Here is a 16007-nt window from a genome sequence, read left to right as displayed (position 1 = left end):
ATTGTCAGAGCCAACTACTTACCACGTCACACTTAGTACCCAGAAAAAATACCAGCAAATGCTTTCTGCAGTAAATAACCATATGTGCACTGGGGATTCAACCTTTACCGAGAGAGGAATATGGCATTGTTTTGAAATATATGCTGGCTGGGTTCTTTCTTTCTCTCTTTTTCTTTTCCTCCCCTTCTTAGAAGCATTTTCAAGGACAAAGGAGTGAAGCTGAAATTGAGGAAAGTTTGACTTGAGAGAAAAGTGCCATTTTAATCACAGGAGTTTGGCAATAATTCTTCTTTGGCTTTATCTCTTCAGCAGGCACCTATATTTTCACTTCAGAAGCTTTTATATTTGTTGCTAATGACATGAAAGGCATTGCTCAAGACACAGGCTCCACGGCCATCTGCTTTGCTTGATTAATGGAGCCTTTCTGAGAAATCGTGGTCTGGAAGAGACATTTTGAACCAGTCCCTGGCACAAGGAATAACTTTCTTAAGAAGGTGTACTTACCAGGATTTCAGTTCGGATTCTCTGACATTGCATGTTAGATTTTATAAATAGCAACCATTTGCAAAATGTTCTGGAAGATTCTCCTCTGAAATTAGTCCATTTACCCTAAATAACTATTTTAATTGTTGACGTGTAACCATCTCAGTTAAGGGGCAGGAGTTAAATATAAGGAAGAATTAGAAAATAAGATGTTTTAAATACAATCAAAGAATGGATTATTTACAATGAAGTTTGAACACAGTTTTAGATAGAATTCCTGTTCACTCACTTTGATCAATTTGGTCCTCCAAGTTTTTATTACTCAAAAAAGGAAAGACATATAAAGTATGAAACTCCTCAGCTTTATTAATGCAAACATATTTTTTATTAAAGAATGAATGCATTTATGCTAAAGAATAGTTTACATGTATTGTAAAGCAGCAAGCATTTCCTCAAAAGGCGAGTTCTCCTCAATATGACTCCATGCTTATTCTACATGCCTTAAAACTGGACCCTCACACGGGTCACATTTACACACACACCAACGCATACACGGACACACAGATACACAGACCACAGCGCCGACACCATTACTCTCTGGATTCGACCAGCTCTCATTTAAGGCTTCTGTAAGGTGCCCCAGTATCCCTAACATTGCCAGGATTAAAAACAGACTTTTCATAAAGGAGCAGCATTACCTGAAAAACTACTCCTCTGCTCTCGGCCTTAAATGTGTGCATTTAACCAACACTTTCAGTTCCATCCGATGTTGACTCTTGGCATTCATGGTATTTAAAGATCCATGAAACAGACATCTCAGATTCTCTTAGTGAGAACTTTTAATTAGAAATAGTGAACAAACTGGCAATTCTGACCCTAAGATATCACCAACTTTAAGATAACCAGGTCAGTTCAAAGTTAACAAGGTCAGATTTCCCTCTAGATTTAAGATGGATATAGGTCCTCTAGACAAGCCAAGTTTAGATAATGCACTCCCTATTCAAGAGCAATGTTGAGAGGTGGGACAAGACTTCCTCGGTGATACCAAATCAGATTTGAAGCTTGCCATGAAGGATTCACCAGAGAGGACCATCAGCTACATAAGTTACCATAAATCAGGGTTGAAGAAAGGACGGCCTACGTGGGGTTTGCTCACTTGCTGATAACTCATTCCCTCTTTCCAAGGTTGATGTTGTGGTTGTTTAAACTTCTATTTTGATGGTGTATTTCATCTGCTTGGTGATTTTCTTCCCTTTTGGTATCCCGCAATGTATGTTGAGAGTGTGTCCCTGTTGGGGACGTTGGCATGGGTAGGAAGGGGAAAGAGGGCAGATGGGCTGGAGGAGGAAAGGGGCTGTTAGTAGTTGCAAGTATTCTAAGTAGATGAAGTGAATACAAAGGAGGGTACTATTGATACAGTTATGTAAATAAAAGCATTATCTTTAACTGTGAATTAACTGCCAACTATCAGGTTGTTAGTTGTAAAGCTCAATAAAGGTTGTGCTGCTTTGCTTATTGAGGAGAGAATCTGCAGCATGCCGAGGAGAGGAGCTCTGGATCAGCTTCCGCCCTGCAGCCTCCGCCCCACCATCAGCAGCGTCCACCTCCCCGAGCCCCCGTGCCTGGGGGTCCCGTAGGCGCAGCTGACATCCTTGCTAGGTCTCATAAGGCAAACTGGAGTCGTCCGTCACATAACGGCCGCAGCGTATTTGACTGAGAGTGTTGAAAATCAGCATAGAGATCTCCTACAGGGAGGTATTGGGAAATGAGGAAAAAAACAAAAACGAAAACAAAAGAAGAGAGTCTAGAACTTTCCTCCCCATCCGCGCACCCATCCTCCTCACAGTCAGCAGCAGCAGATTTCAATGTAACGCAATTACTTTAATAATACATTTCTTTAGATTTAGAATTGCTCTTCTGAATTTAAAAAGCTTGCTCCACCAATAGTTTGGCAGTCTTTTCATCCCAAATGTGAATCATCGCTTATTCATCTATTGTCTCCAATTCTTTGACCGATGCTGCCTTTGCTGAAGTGTCCTGAGTTCTTTCAGCCATCATCGGATTCCAATTCCTGGGAAACCTCTTCGGAGGAGCTGTTCCTGTGGATCCGGCCATCGCTCTTCATACTGTGGAAAGTCTTGTTGAAGGCCTCCATCATGGCGTGGGCCAGCTTCTTGGCCTCCAGCTTGCTCTCACACTCCACCGCGTGGCAGTCCATCTGGTAGGACAGGTCGTCATTGATCTCCCTGTAAACCCAGGCGAAGATGTTGGGGCTCACGTTGTGATCAGCGGTGCAGTAGGCGATGCGGGCCACCTGAAAGGTGTCCATGTGGACGGTGGCCTCCCCTTTGTGGTCGAGGTGATGGAGCCACACTTGGAATGGCCGGATTTCCAGGAGAGCGTTGGCTGGAAAGACGTCTTCTCGGGCTAGTGTGTGTTTCTTCCAGAGCTCGATGACTGGCTTTTCTGTGCAGCCTGACAAAAACTGCATGCCTGTGGTGGGGACTTTACCCAGGTAGGTAACCTGCAGAGAGGAAGAGAGGAGAAAAAGGGAAAGGTGAACTGCAGGCTCTTCATTCCCATTGTTCACTCAGATGTTTTCAAATAGTCACGGTATCTATCACCCTGGGACCAGGGAGAAACACATTTACTGCTCCCTGAAAGAGTAACTTAGCAGAGTTTCTGCCTTTTCTCCCTAACAAGTTGCCCACTTGGAAAAGATATGGAAATTCCTTAAATAGAGGTAGATTTGAAAAATCTAATTTCTAGACAACTACTCATAATCATACTCTGATTATGATCTTTAATGCACTTTGGCATCTCTTTAAAATCATAAAGCCACTTAAGTTTATTTTCACCCAAACACACAGAATTTAATGTTAGGAGAGAGTTGAAAGGATGTTGTATCTGAGAAACAAAATCATTATTAAACTTATCTCCTTGTCTGGTTCTCTGAATCCATATCTCTCAATGTTTTATTTCACGTGAGCTACTGTTTCTGGCAAATACCAAGGACACAATAACTTTTCTATTTAAATTATGGCCTAAAACATGATTGTTTTCCCACCAAGATAATTTTTTAAAATATACCAATTTCCAGTTGTTTTTCAGTTTAAATAATTTTCAAATTGAAGGGCATCTAGTTATAGTGATAATAAATGAAAAAAGTCTACATACACTACAATGCTGGCTTATAAACAGCTAGATGGGCAGTATTAAAACTAAGAAAAATAATCCCGAATGACTCAAATAGTGTGTTTTTAAGAACTTGTTTACAACATACCATGAAGCAATTTGCATTCTTTTTTTTTTTATTATTCATCAAAATGGATAGAACTGCTACCGTTGGGACATTATGGAAATGCATAAGCTGAAGAAATAACACAACATAGCATATACTTCGGTTCAAAATTAATGGCACCGATACAAATACTATGCATTTGAGAAGAAAGACCAGAAAAAAAATTCCACAGAAATGGTGAGAACTGAGAAAAGACAGCTGGCCACTTGATTCCAAATCCATGTTGAAGTTTAGTGGGACTATAAAGGCCACATACAAAACATTCAGAACACGAAAGTTAAGTACTATTGCATCTTGTTATGTTTTATCTCTTAGATGAGAGTTAATTGGACAGTCCCCTTAAAAAGATAACTTATCAGTAAAGAGCCAAGTGCTGCACATTCTAGAAACATTTATTGGAAACCTATTATACATAATGGCCATGTGCCAGGTGGGCATGGGGGAGGGTGGGGGAGGATGGAAAAGGCCAGAAATGAATAGGAAGGAGGTAATTGGATATTTGTTCACAGTAAGTCTTGGAGGCAAGCAAAGTCAAGATTTAAATCCTAGCTCCACAGTTCACCAGGTGGGTGCTTCTGAAAAATCGCTGACCTTCTGCCCATGCACAGACATAACTGTGATGTAAGGCAGATCGCGAAGAGGGCAGGCAGTGACAGCACAAAGTGTCTGAGGGAGGAGAGTCATTAGATTTCAAGGCACAGGGGCTTCAAAAGCCAGGCAGGAGCCCAGCACGTCAGAGTGGTAGGAGAAGGAGGGGGCAGAAAGGCAAGCCATGCAATGGGGAGCATCCCCACATGTGGACAAGTAAGCCCTTTGGCCTGAGCACACGCTAGGCTGTGGTACAAGGCAGCTCTAGAGAAGAGAACATCAGGCCTGTGACTGCTGGACAAAAATAGGCTGAACTTTGGGGGATGGCCCTGCTGCAGTCTGGGGAGTAGGGGCTTCTCTGCTATGGTTGGAATGCCACTGAAGGTCTACGTCCAAGGAATGCCTGGATTGGACTGAGGTCATGAGCTTGGAAGACTCGACTGAAGCCAGGAAGGAAGATGTATGGCAGGGCTGACTCATGGCTGAATGCTCCGTCAGGAAGCTGCTGGAACAGCAGGGCCAGGGTTCAAGGGTGGCCCAAATTAGGAGAGGAGGTAGTGGCAAGGGACGGAGGACAGGAGGAGGCAGATGGGAATGATATTACAGAGATAAAAGTGACAAGACTCAGCAATAGACTGAAGGGGGAAAATTACCCAGACAGACACTCCAAGTGCCGACACTCCATGAGGGACCACCCAGCTCATCACTCTGGATTAGAGTCAGATAATAAAGATGGCTTTGTCAGACAATGCACAATTCAGGGTTCTTCATTTATACTACTGACTGAAAATGCATTTTTTGTGTTAGTACTTTCTGATAACTTTTATTATTTTCAACAGCTTTATTACTTTTCATTAAGGTGAAATTCACATCATATAAAATTAATCATGTTAAAGTATAGGATTCAGTGACATTTAGCTGTCAAAATGGTCTACAACTATCAGCTCTGTTGAGTTCCAAAATATTTCCATCTCCCCAAAGGTGACACAGTACTTGAAGCGGTCACTCTTCACCATACCCCCTCCCTCCCCAGCCCCTGGTGGCTACTAATCTGCCTTCTGTCCCTATGGATTTACTATTCTTGATTGTCAAATAACTGGAATCACATAATTTTTTGCATCTAACTTCTTTCATTTAGCAAGATGTTTTCAAGGTTCCTCCCAGTGATACCTTTTATCAATACCTCATTCAGAGGTTTACTCTCTGAAGGTTAAAACAAAAAAGCCAATGGGGCAAGTGAGTCTCGGTGCTTGAAATGAAAGTGTATTTCTTTCTTACTATCCACTAAAACTAGAAATAACTGTGTTTATACTGGATAGAAAAATCCTTCTGTAGCAAAAATAACTTCAATGCGCTCTAAATTTACATACACACAAACTTAAAAAAAATTATACAGCACTTTCTGTTGTGATATCATTAAAGGATGAGTTTAAGAAGTGCCAGATGACTCACTCCAATGGAAAGCAATTGATAGCAGTACTTTTTTTTGCAATGAAGAAAAAATGTATTCCTCTTACATATGTTATTTTAAGATTAAAGATTTTAAGGGAGACAACGTTTTAATTTGGAAGTGTGCTTCATAAAAGAATAGAGCAGAGATTAGTAGCTCATGGAGCTGCAGACAACAATGATGAAAGCTACTTAATAATATGTAGTCAGTTATATATACAGTTTTAAAACTCTGAAGTAGAAATAATACACAGATGTCTTCTCTTGGTATTAAATTTATTATCAAAGCAATCTTCACATAGTGCCCCAACTTTACTAACATCACCCAAGTAGCCTATGACACATCAAGCACCAGGTCCCAAATCCCATGTGTATTACCTGCAGCCAAATCAAGCCACAGACACTGCATAGCAATCACTAGTATCTGTATCATGCGTTCAATAAAAAGCACTTTGTATCTATCAGATCCACTGACAACCCTGGGGGTCAGGATGAAATGTGATTATCACTAACCCATTTTTAAAGACAGGAAATTTAGGTCAGGGGGTGACACTGGGATACACAGATTCCATTACCAAGAGCTGGGATTTCAGAAACATTTTGATGATCTGTGAGGAAAATTGCATAGAAAAGACAACTGGACCGTTTGGCTATTAGATGAGAACCATTCCCATTTCATTTCACTCTTTCAGCCATTTATTCATTTTCCTCATCTTTGGACACTAAAGGAAATTTTTGATTTATATGAGCATCTTAGATGCACTTGGTCCTCCCAAAGAATGAACAGTATTCTTCTTTCTGGTGCTTCTGTGAATAACAATCTTTGATATAACAATATAGGCCGAGGTATTTCTTTAAATATGTATTCTTGCTTTATAACTGCAGAAAGTTAGATCGAGAAACTTTCTAAGATTCTCAGGCAAAATGGAGCATAAATAATAAAATAAAAAAATATATATTTATATATTCTATATTTAATGTATAATATATATTATCAGTTTATATCATACTTTCTAAAACTCAAAAAAGATGAATAACCTATTTAAAATGAAATCAAAGAAAATAAAACTGTGAATGCCAAGGCCTGCAGACTTTTGGCATCTTGTCAAAAGTTTTCCGTGAAAAGGGAAACATAAACGGTTGTACCTATACTAATCCTGATATGACCATTAGCTTCATCGTGCAAAGCGTCACTAAGCCTGCAGATGGAGACGGCTTAAAGCGGGTTACGTGAGGACGCTGACAAAGGCCAACGTCACACCAAATGCTCCCCGGGAGCATGTATGTCTGCTTTCACTGGGATTTGCAATGGAGGCCACAGAGGCTGCAATGGACAGACAAGCCCTTCCTGCAAGAACAGAAGTAGCGCACAAGGCGCGGCAACGCTATGGGCCAGAAAATGGCTGATTCTCTAGGGACAGCTGCTCTGCCTCGGCTGCTGGATAGGTCTGGGGTCTACTCACCTCAGGCCTGGCAGGGCTGTTGACTGAGTCTTTTCACAATGAGCTAACCTGGCCCAAACTTTTCTAGAACAATCCCAGTAGTGAACTGCCCTCTGCTTCCTACAGGATCTGGTCAACACAAAACATGGGTGAGCGGGTCTAACTCCTGCCACTGGGTGAACCTCAATGAGACTCTTGTTTTGCTACCTGTGTGGAGTTGATGACTCATCTGAAATCCTGTGAGATTACATAAATACAAAGAAATAATGTTAAGCTGGTACTTCTTAAAGAGGCACAGGAAAAGAATTATTTGAAAAGGACTTCCCTAAAAATGGAATGCAAAAAGATGAAATGATGAAGTGATGAACCCAGACAGCTTGGCCCCAGAATGACCTCTCTCAGTCAGCCCTGCTGTCATCGTAATGGCCTGTGTTCCAGAATCCTGACTTTGTGCACTTTTGCCTACTAAGCCAATTATTTACTACCTGCCTGCATACTTTCTGATTCTCCCACTAAATTCTCCAGAGTATGGCATTAACCCATATTGTTGACTATAAGTCACTGGAAAAAAACTTTATAGGCTTAAAAAAAGTGAATATCTGTCTTTAATATTTTATGTATCTTTCAATAGACATGCACCTTATGGTCCTGCTTTACAAAGAAAATAGAGTAAGAATTTCTAAAAAGTTGTCTCAAAATACCAAAGTTTCAGTTACGCTCTGCAGACAGCTGTGCCCTCTCTGGCTATGGGGCCACGGAGTGCATGCGTCTCAATAAACAGAATCCCTCAAACACAGGGAGCTATCCTGCATCCTTCTATGCCAACATTGTTGTAGGGAATTATGTAGAGAGATCCCTTCCTGCCACAGTCTTCTCAGGTGGGGGACTTCTGCTCACACCTCTCTGTGCTCACTTCTCCACCGTGAGTAAGAACACAGGACTCAATGTACAAGGCTGCTTCAGGAGGTCCTGCCACCAACATAGCTCTGTACTGATCTCATGTCTGAGCAATGGGAACCTCGCAATCCTAGCCATCTAGGCAAGGTGAATGCTTTCTAGATGAATAAGTCTCTCCTGAGCCTCTTCCTTAAGACTGGCAGTCTTCTGGAGCCACAGAGGAGGTGAGAAGCACCAAGTCACAAAACTGGTCGCAAAATGTCCAAAATGGTAGATTCTTTCTAAGCTGTCACAATGCCGGCTGTTGGAACAAAGGGACTTGAAAGATGACAAGAAACGTCTTCAAGAGGAGTAACAGCCAGTTGGAAACATGCAGTAAATACTAGCATCTTTTCTGTGGTTGCAGAAACAGGCATTGAGCAAGAAACTTATTAGGAATGAATCATTCTGAAAGAAATAAACAAGCAGAGAAAAAAAAATGGAAGTTTTTCCCCATGTGTCATTCAATGGCATAAAACTGATGCCCCAGATGCAGACGTTTGCTATGTGTGTGTGAGTGGGCTTTGCCCATTCTCAACTGAAGAAATCATTTGAAAATGTTCATAGCGTGTGAAAATACATCCAGGCTATGAAGCCAAGGGGCCCGCCAGAGTGTCTGCAGTATTAACAGTGTCAGACCAGGAGAACCCGTGTCCTCAGAATCTCTCCTTCCCAGCCAAGAGTTTTCCGGCACCCAGGCCAGCTCTCCATTCATGAATCACCATTCCTTGCTCATCTGGGGCAAAACAAACCCTGATTGCCTTACATGCATCCTTTTGGTTAAGCTGGCTCCATTCTGTTCTTTCCCCTCGGTGGCCAGCTCATATTTCATTCTGGCCTGAAAATCCCTTTTTAGGACCCTGGCTTGTCTTAAGCTCCTGAACAGTGGGACGGAAAGGGTAATGCCAGGGACCCCTAAACAAAGATGGTTAGGGAATGGATAACCACACAACAACCCAACCACCTGGTTTCCTGGGGATCTTCCACCCTCAAAGCTGGATAAGTCCAGCTTCACAACTGCATGAGCTGGCTTTGGTTCAGTGTGCTGTGGGGTTTCTCCAGATGACACGTCAAGAACAAGAATTCTCCAGAGGTCTTTCTTGGGATAGGAAAGATCTTGCTGTTCTTTTATGTCTGTAGGAGACTTCCTTTCCCTAGCTGACATAAAATGACATGACGTGAACATGGGATTGAGAACACTTAACAGAATCCTAACAGCCTTTAGGTTACAGGGTGGAAAACCTTGAGCCGGGCCAAGTACCAGAGTCAGCTCTCCACACTCACTTCGATTCCACCTGCAGATTTCAGAGATGGGGAAAAGGGCAAAACCCTGTGGTTCACGAACAGTGAGACCAAATTGGCTCCTTCCTTGCTGGCCCCAGAGCAGCAAGGATCTACTAGTCACTTTAAAGAGTAGGGATGGAGCCACATGCCAGTGCTTAACAATCCACAATGTGGAGACAAACACGCTAATTATGATCCTGAACCCATCTTACTTGCTGTAAGCCATGAAGACAGTATTAAAGGATAAATGCTCTTCACAGTAAAATCTATGAAGTCATGGTGAGAAAAATGGAAGTGCTAAGTTTCAGGCTTGAAAATTAAAATTTCTTCAGCTGCAATTTAATTTAAGAAAATTAAATTTCTTCATGAGCACCTCCTAGGAAGCAGGCATATTAGTGAGCAAAACTGATAAAACTCTCTGCCCTCTTGGGGTTTATATGCCAAGCACACAGACAATGTTACGACTGAGGTTACAGAACTCAGCATCACATACGCAAAACTGGTGTGTGGGCATTCTCCCTAAGGCACTTGTGATGAACCTGGAAAACTTCCTTGGGTTCAAAAGGTCTTTTCCTTTTATGGCATAAGGGGAACAAAAAATTCTCCACTTAGAGTTTGTTCCTTGGATCAAGCTGGTGGGTCTTTCCACTCACTGTGCTTTAGCTTCTTGACATGCCACTATGGTAGGTTACCAGCCAGGCAAAGGGTCCTGGAGAGGCACCACAGGAGAGGGGCAGGAGGGTGGGAAGACACGGAGGTAGAAGACAAAAGCAGACTGCCTCCCAGACAAGATGGGCAGGCAGCTAGAATGCTGTTGGTGACTTTCCATTGGCCCTGGGGACCAGACATGGGTATTTGGCTTCACTGGACACCTGTTCTCACTCTTAGGATGTCCTAGGTAAATCAAACCGATTTGCCTTCATTGACATCTTCTAGTAAAATTACAAGTTGCTTTACTCTTCCCAGGATCTTTTCCACTTTTCTCTGGTCTCTTCTTTATTTTGAAAACTCAAATGAGGTCCCAGTGTTTAAATGCCAAGTGCTGACAATTACACTGCAATAAATTCCTGATGACTCAAAGCTCTGTCATCAGCATTCTGGGCTTTCTGAGCTAAACAGGGCCATTCACACCAGCCTACCACCACCACCTTGTCACAGAAATGATTCTGATACTTGCCCTGAAACACACAGGGGGTTCCTAAAAGAGCAAGATGTGGAACACAAGTTCTTCCACCCCAAAGCCGAGGCTCTTTCCTCTATTCCAATCTCTTCCCCAGGAGAGGATCCAGACCCTTATTTTTTAAATTATTCTTATGCCATCTACCTTCTCTCTGGCTATTTCTTCAAATGTTCACTCTGAGACCAAGTCCTATTCAGGGGCATGGAAAGAAGACAGACACTCTGCCAGGGCTTGTTAAACATTCTAAAAAGGATCTGCGGCCCTTAACGTGAGATGTGTTTGCACAGCTCCAGGATTTAAATTATGATGCTGTCATTAATCATTGAAAGGAGAAAAGAGTGCATTTTTAGTATTCAGATATCATATCCCTCAAGAACTTGGAAATGATGCCTTACAAAGCAAATAATCCCTACTGCAAAGAATAAATACCAAGAGCAAATTATAAGTATGTGCTGAGTTGGCCCCAACCCTGCTCTTCTGGGTCATGCACCAACAAGCCAGGCCTCATGTGATGCATAATTGTTCTGGGAGCCCAATGTCACTGTGAACAGGACTTTGCATAGCCCTCAACAAAGGCAGTTGAGGGCTTCAAAAGGCAACCCCAAGAGGCCTGGGCTCAGCTCAGAGCAGACAGGGCATCCTTTTTGGTTACAGTAGCTCCAGGGTCCTACTCCTCAGACCTACAGGCTTCGGTGAGTCACCCTAAGAAGCCCAGTGACTCGGGGTCAAAACTAGGGCTTTCTTCTCCAAAGTAAGCCCCCAGCCTTCTAGGGCCTATTTTTTGGCAGATCTATCAAATGCTTGTAAAAATAGGAGTAGATGCAGCTGTGCAGTGGTTAGTCGGGGATGAGGACCAATTGCTGCCATTCCCCATAAATCCATCTTTCAAAGAATTTTGCCTTCTATTTATTTGGCCGGGCTTGCTTGAGCAGAAGCTGCAGTGAGCCTAGGAGAAGCCTCCCTCTCACTTTAACAACACACTTTTTTACCCAGAAAGATGGTGATGACCCAGAAGGGCTTACAAACTTACTCTCAGCTTCATTTTTAATAGTAGCAACAACGCTGGCAGCAGAAATGTATATTCCCCAGAAGGTATATCCTCTGGGGCACATTTATGCATATGCTTTTGTTTAGTGATATTTATTTATTTCAGTAACTTTCCTTAGGTCACAAATATTGAGACTATTTTTTTTTGTTGTTGTTTAGCAGTTCTTCTCAAGTATTTGCATGGGTTATGTTGGTAGAATCTGTAAATATATTAATAGGAATTTTACTGGGAGAGATATTTTCCTTTTATTACATAATGTTTATCACAGGGGAAGAAGCAAATTTACCAAGACTCAATATGGAGGAACAATTATGTACTATTTTGCACTCTAACAAAGAGATGAACATTGCTTCAGCTGTTAAATATGGCATGCATCTCGCAATTAGGTATTTAAATGACAGATTTCTGTTATTCACATTATAACTTTGTTCCAATGATGCAGAGCGATTTGAAATGCTGCATCCCATTTTGTGCTTTATCAACAGTCCCAATGTGCAATTCGTCCTGTCAATTGGTTTTTAGATGTGTGAAGTTTGGAAATACGGTCATTGTCACCATCAAAGACAGAAGTGATTTATCTGGAAGGCACTGAAGTGTACCCCTGAACATAAAGTCGCTTAATAAAAATGACACCACTTTGAAACATGCATTCCTCTTCGGGCCCCTTCTGGTGAGCTAGCCGCAGGATGGTCAAGAACCTGGCACTGTTCCATTCAGTGGCACAATATCGATTCCTTTCATGGTAAGCCTGATTTTTCTGCTGTTGCCCTCTAATCAGTGGATCTACTGGAAAGGGACAGAAATTCAGCAGAGAACGCTGAGCCCTACCATGTTCACAGTGAGGAAATTCTCTACATGATAAATCCATATCAAGCACGCTGCTTGCATGTTATCCTTGCAAATGGATTCAAGGGACAAACACTGTGGCAGGTGAAAAATGTCACCAATTTTAATCCTTGCAGCACTTTATCAATTCATTTTCCTTAGTGCATGACTTGTTAGGAAGGAACTAGAGAAGACACTAAACATTTAGAAAGAGCAATGTTGAGACAACATTTGGTTGGAAGCAATAAAATAAATACAGCAGTCTACTGGCTACAAGTCTAGACCTCTTAATCAAAGGTCAGTGGAGGTTTGAAACAAGAAAGTTACACCAAGGCTAAGTAAACATGGAATTACCAGGTATTCCAGAGAAGGGAATACCTATGTTCAAACAAAAGCCTTTTACATCAATGTTCAGAAGCTTTATATGTGATACCCCCAAACTGGAATCAGTCCAGACATCTTTCAACAGGTGAATGGTTAAGAAAACTATGGCCCGTCCATATCATGGGCCACTACTCAGCATTAAAGGAAGGTGCTATTGACACTTGAAACAACTTGGATGAATCTCCAGAGAATTCTGTTGAATGAATAAAAGGAATCCCAACAGGTTACGTACTGTCTGATTCTGTTTACATATCATTTTGAAATGACAGAATTTAAAAATGGGGAACACATTAATAGTTGCCAAGGGTTGGGAATGGGGGTGAAGGGTGGGAGAGGTGGGTGTGGCTATAAAAGGGTCATTGTTGTGAGAGACATGTTTACTATCTTGATGGGGAAATATGAGTTGCATAGAACTAAATACCCACACACACAAATGAGTCCAAGTAAAACTGGGGAAATTTGAAGACTTGGTGGATTGTATGAGTGTGGTATTACACTACAGTTTTTCAAAGAGAGAAACTGAGTCAGATGTATACGGAACTTTTCTGGATTATTTCTTAACAACTATGTGTGAATCAATTCTCTCAAGAGAAATTTCAATTTAAAAAGTCATCACATCCATCTTGTAAGTGATTTTTCTAATAAAACTCCCTTTGACTTATATTATTATCAAAATGTCTAACCTATTCATGTTGTTCTGATCAATGGCTGACTATGCGTACTAATTGTAAAGATAGTTCCACCCAGAGAAATGTTTAAATTTAAAGATGTGTGAGCACAGAAATTACTTTTTGAAAATTTCAATTATTTCTATAATTTCCTTGCAGAGAAAAGATGACAGGGTGGGAAGTAAAAGATTAAACAACCAGTTCTGCAATCCATTCTCTCCCTTTGTGGGAGAAAGGGGAAGTGACCCTAGAGGGAAAAGTGACCCTGTCTTATCTCCTTGTCCACTTGTTAATGACAGCTGGGCTATTTGTTATCAGGCACGTCCTTATCTAAGAATGCTTTTATGCAAGCTATACCTCTTTGCCTAGAATTGCTCCTGGGAACAAACCTGAAATCTGTGGTTATAGCACATGGCTTCTGGGAAACTGTTCCTCAGGCTATGAAACTAAGTATACATAGAAGACCTTTCAAGCTTAAAAGTGCTCACTTCTGCATAAGTAGTTCAACCACCTGAGTTGGAGGTATCTTCTGTGTTCATCTGGGCCTGACCCTTTATGATGCGGCGAGGAAGGGTTAGAAGACCCGTGCGGACAGTCCCAGGTCTCACCTCGGTTTGCTGGGCCTCCTGATTATTTGTTCCCTTGACATTGTTAGTAAAGTTTGGCACTGGGTGAAATGTCTGATTTGAATATCCAGTTCTTTGTGTGATCTCATAGAGTAATCAATAGAAGACTTTGAAACATACATTTACTTGTATTATTTTAGGATGACCGTCAGCTGGGGAATGGCAGGGTTTGAAGGACTATTAGAGACCAGGGAGGAAAAGAAATGTTATAAAATTTATAATGACTAAAGAAGGGCTATTATAAATAATGCTGCTGTGAACATGGGAGTGCAGATTTCTTTTCAGGTTACTGTTTTTACTTCCTTTGGATAAATTCCCAGAACTAAATCATAAGGCAGTTCTAATTTTCATTCTTGAGAAGCCTCCATACTCTTTTCCATAATGGCTGTACCCCTTTACAACCCCACCAACAATGTACAAGGGTGCGCTTTTTCCCAGCATTTCTGGGGAAACACCCACACCAGCATTTCTCATCTCTTGTCTTTTTTACTGTAGCTATTCTAACAGTGTTAGGCGTCAGGTGATACCTAACTGTGGTTTTAATTCTCATTTCCTTAATGACTAGTGATATTGAGCATCTTTTCATGTGCTTGTCGGCCTTCCTTATATCTTCTTTGGAGAAATGTCTACTCAGGTCCTTTGCCCATTTTTTAAATGGGTTATTTGCTTTTTTGCTACTGAGTTGCACAAGTTCTTTGTATATTTTCAATAATAACCCCTTATAGGATATATGGTTTGAAAATATTTTTTCCCATTCCATAGGTTGTCTTTTCACTTTGTTGATGTTTTCCTTTGCTGTGCAGGAGCTTTTACATGTGATATAGTCCCACATTTATTTTTTATTATGTTGTTTTTGCTTTAGGTGTCATATCCAAAAAATCATCACCAAGACCCAATAGCCAAGACATAGAAACAACTGAATAGTCCTTTGGTGGATAAATGGATAAAGAAGCTGTGATAAATATAGTTTTTTATAACTGCATACATATAAATATAGATTGATTGGTAGCTACAGATGATAAAGATTTGTCTCCACACAATGGAATATTACTCAGCTATGAAAAAAACAAGGAAATCTTACCATCTGCAACAACATGGATGGACTTAGAAGGCATGATGCTAAGTGAAATAATTTAGAGAAAGACTAAAAACAAACAAACAAATCATAGAAAAAGAGATCAGACTTGTGGTTACCAGAAATAGGAGGGAGGAGAGGGGGAACTGAAGGAAGGTGGTCAAAGGTACAAACTTCCAGTTTTAGGTAAATAAGTACTGGGGTAGAAAAGTACAACATGATTACTGTACCTAACATTGCTGTGTGCAATTTGGGAAAGTGGATTAGAGAGTAAATCCCATGAGTTATCAAAAGGAGACTTTTTTTTTCCTTTTGTCTTTCTTCTCTTTTTATTTTATCTATATGAGAAAATGGGTATTAGCTGAACCTATTGTGATAACCATTTCATAATATATGTAAATCAAACCATCATGTTGTAAGCTTTAAATACAGTGCTTTATGTCAATTATTTCTCAGTAAAGCTGAGCAAAAGGAACAGTGCCTAGCATATAAGCATACTAGCATCAAGATAAAAAAAAAAGAAAGAAAAGCTTATTTATGATATTTTTTAAAAAGATGTTATTTTGGTTTTTAGCTTATACTGACTACATTTAAAAGAGCCATGTAGCAATTTTGTGTAAAATCATACTACTTAAAATATGATAGAAATTACATCCTTTGCAACTATTTAAACATATGATGGAAATGTTTGCTGTATACTTAAAAATGTGTGGTCAAC

At 40.8% G+C, this 16007-nt stretch overlaps 1 protein-coding gene across 1 annotated transcript in view; it reads right to left on the bottom strand.

The window, feature by feature from the left end:
* Positions 1–824: 824 nt before the first annotated feature.
* Positions 825–16007, bottom strand: part of PID1 (phosphotyrosine interaction domain containing 1) — a 214255-nt gene continuing 199072 nt past the window's right edge. Inside the window, exon 3 of the mRNA XM_036997802.2 lies at positions 825–3007. Within this exon, the coding sequence (XP_036853697.1) occupies positions 2531–3007 (477 nt within the window). The 3' untranslated portion in view covers positions 825–2530. The remainder of the gene's footprint in view (positions 3008–16007) is intronic.

This window comes from Manis javanica, chromosome 12 (genome assembly GCF_040802235.1).
Source record: "Manis javanica isolate MJ-LG chromosome 12, MJ_LKY, whole genome shotgun sequence".
Classification (NCBI taxonomy): domain Eukaryota; kingdom Metazoa; phylum Chordata; class Mammalia; order Pholidota; family Manidae; genus Manis; species Manis javanica.
The sequence above is the reverse complement of the archived record's forward strand: the minus strand, read 5'-3'. Positions and strand labels throughout refer to the sequence as shown.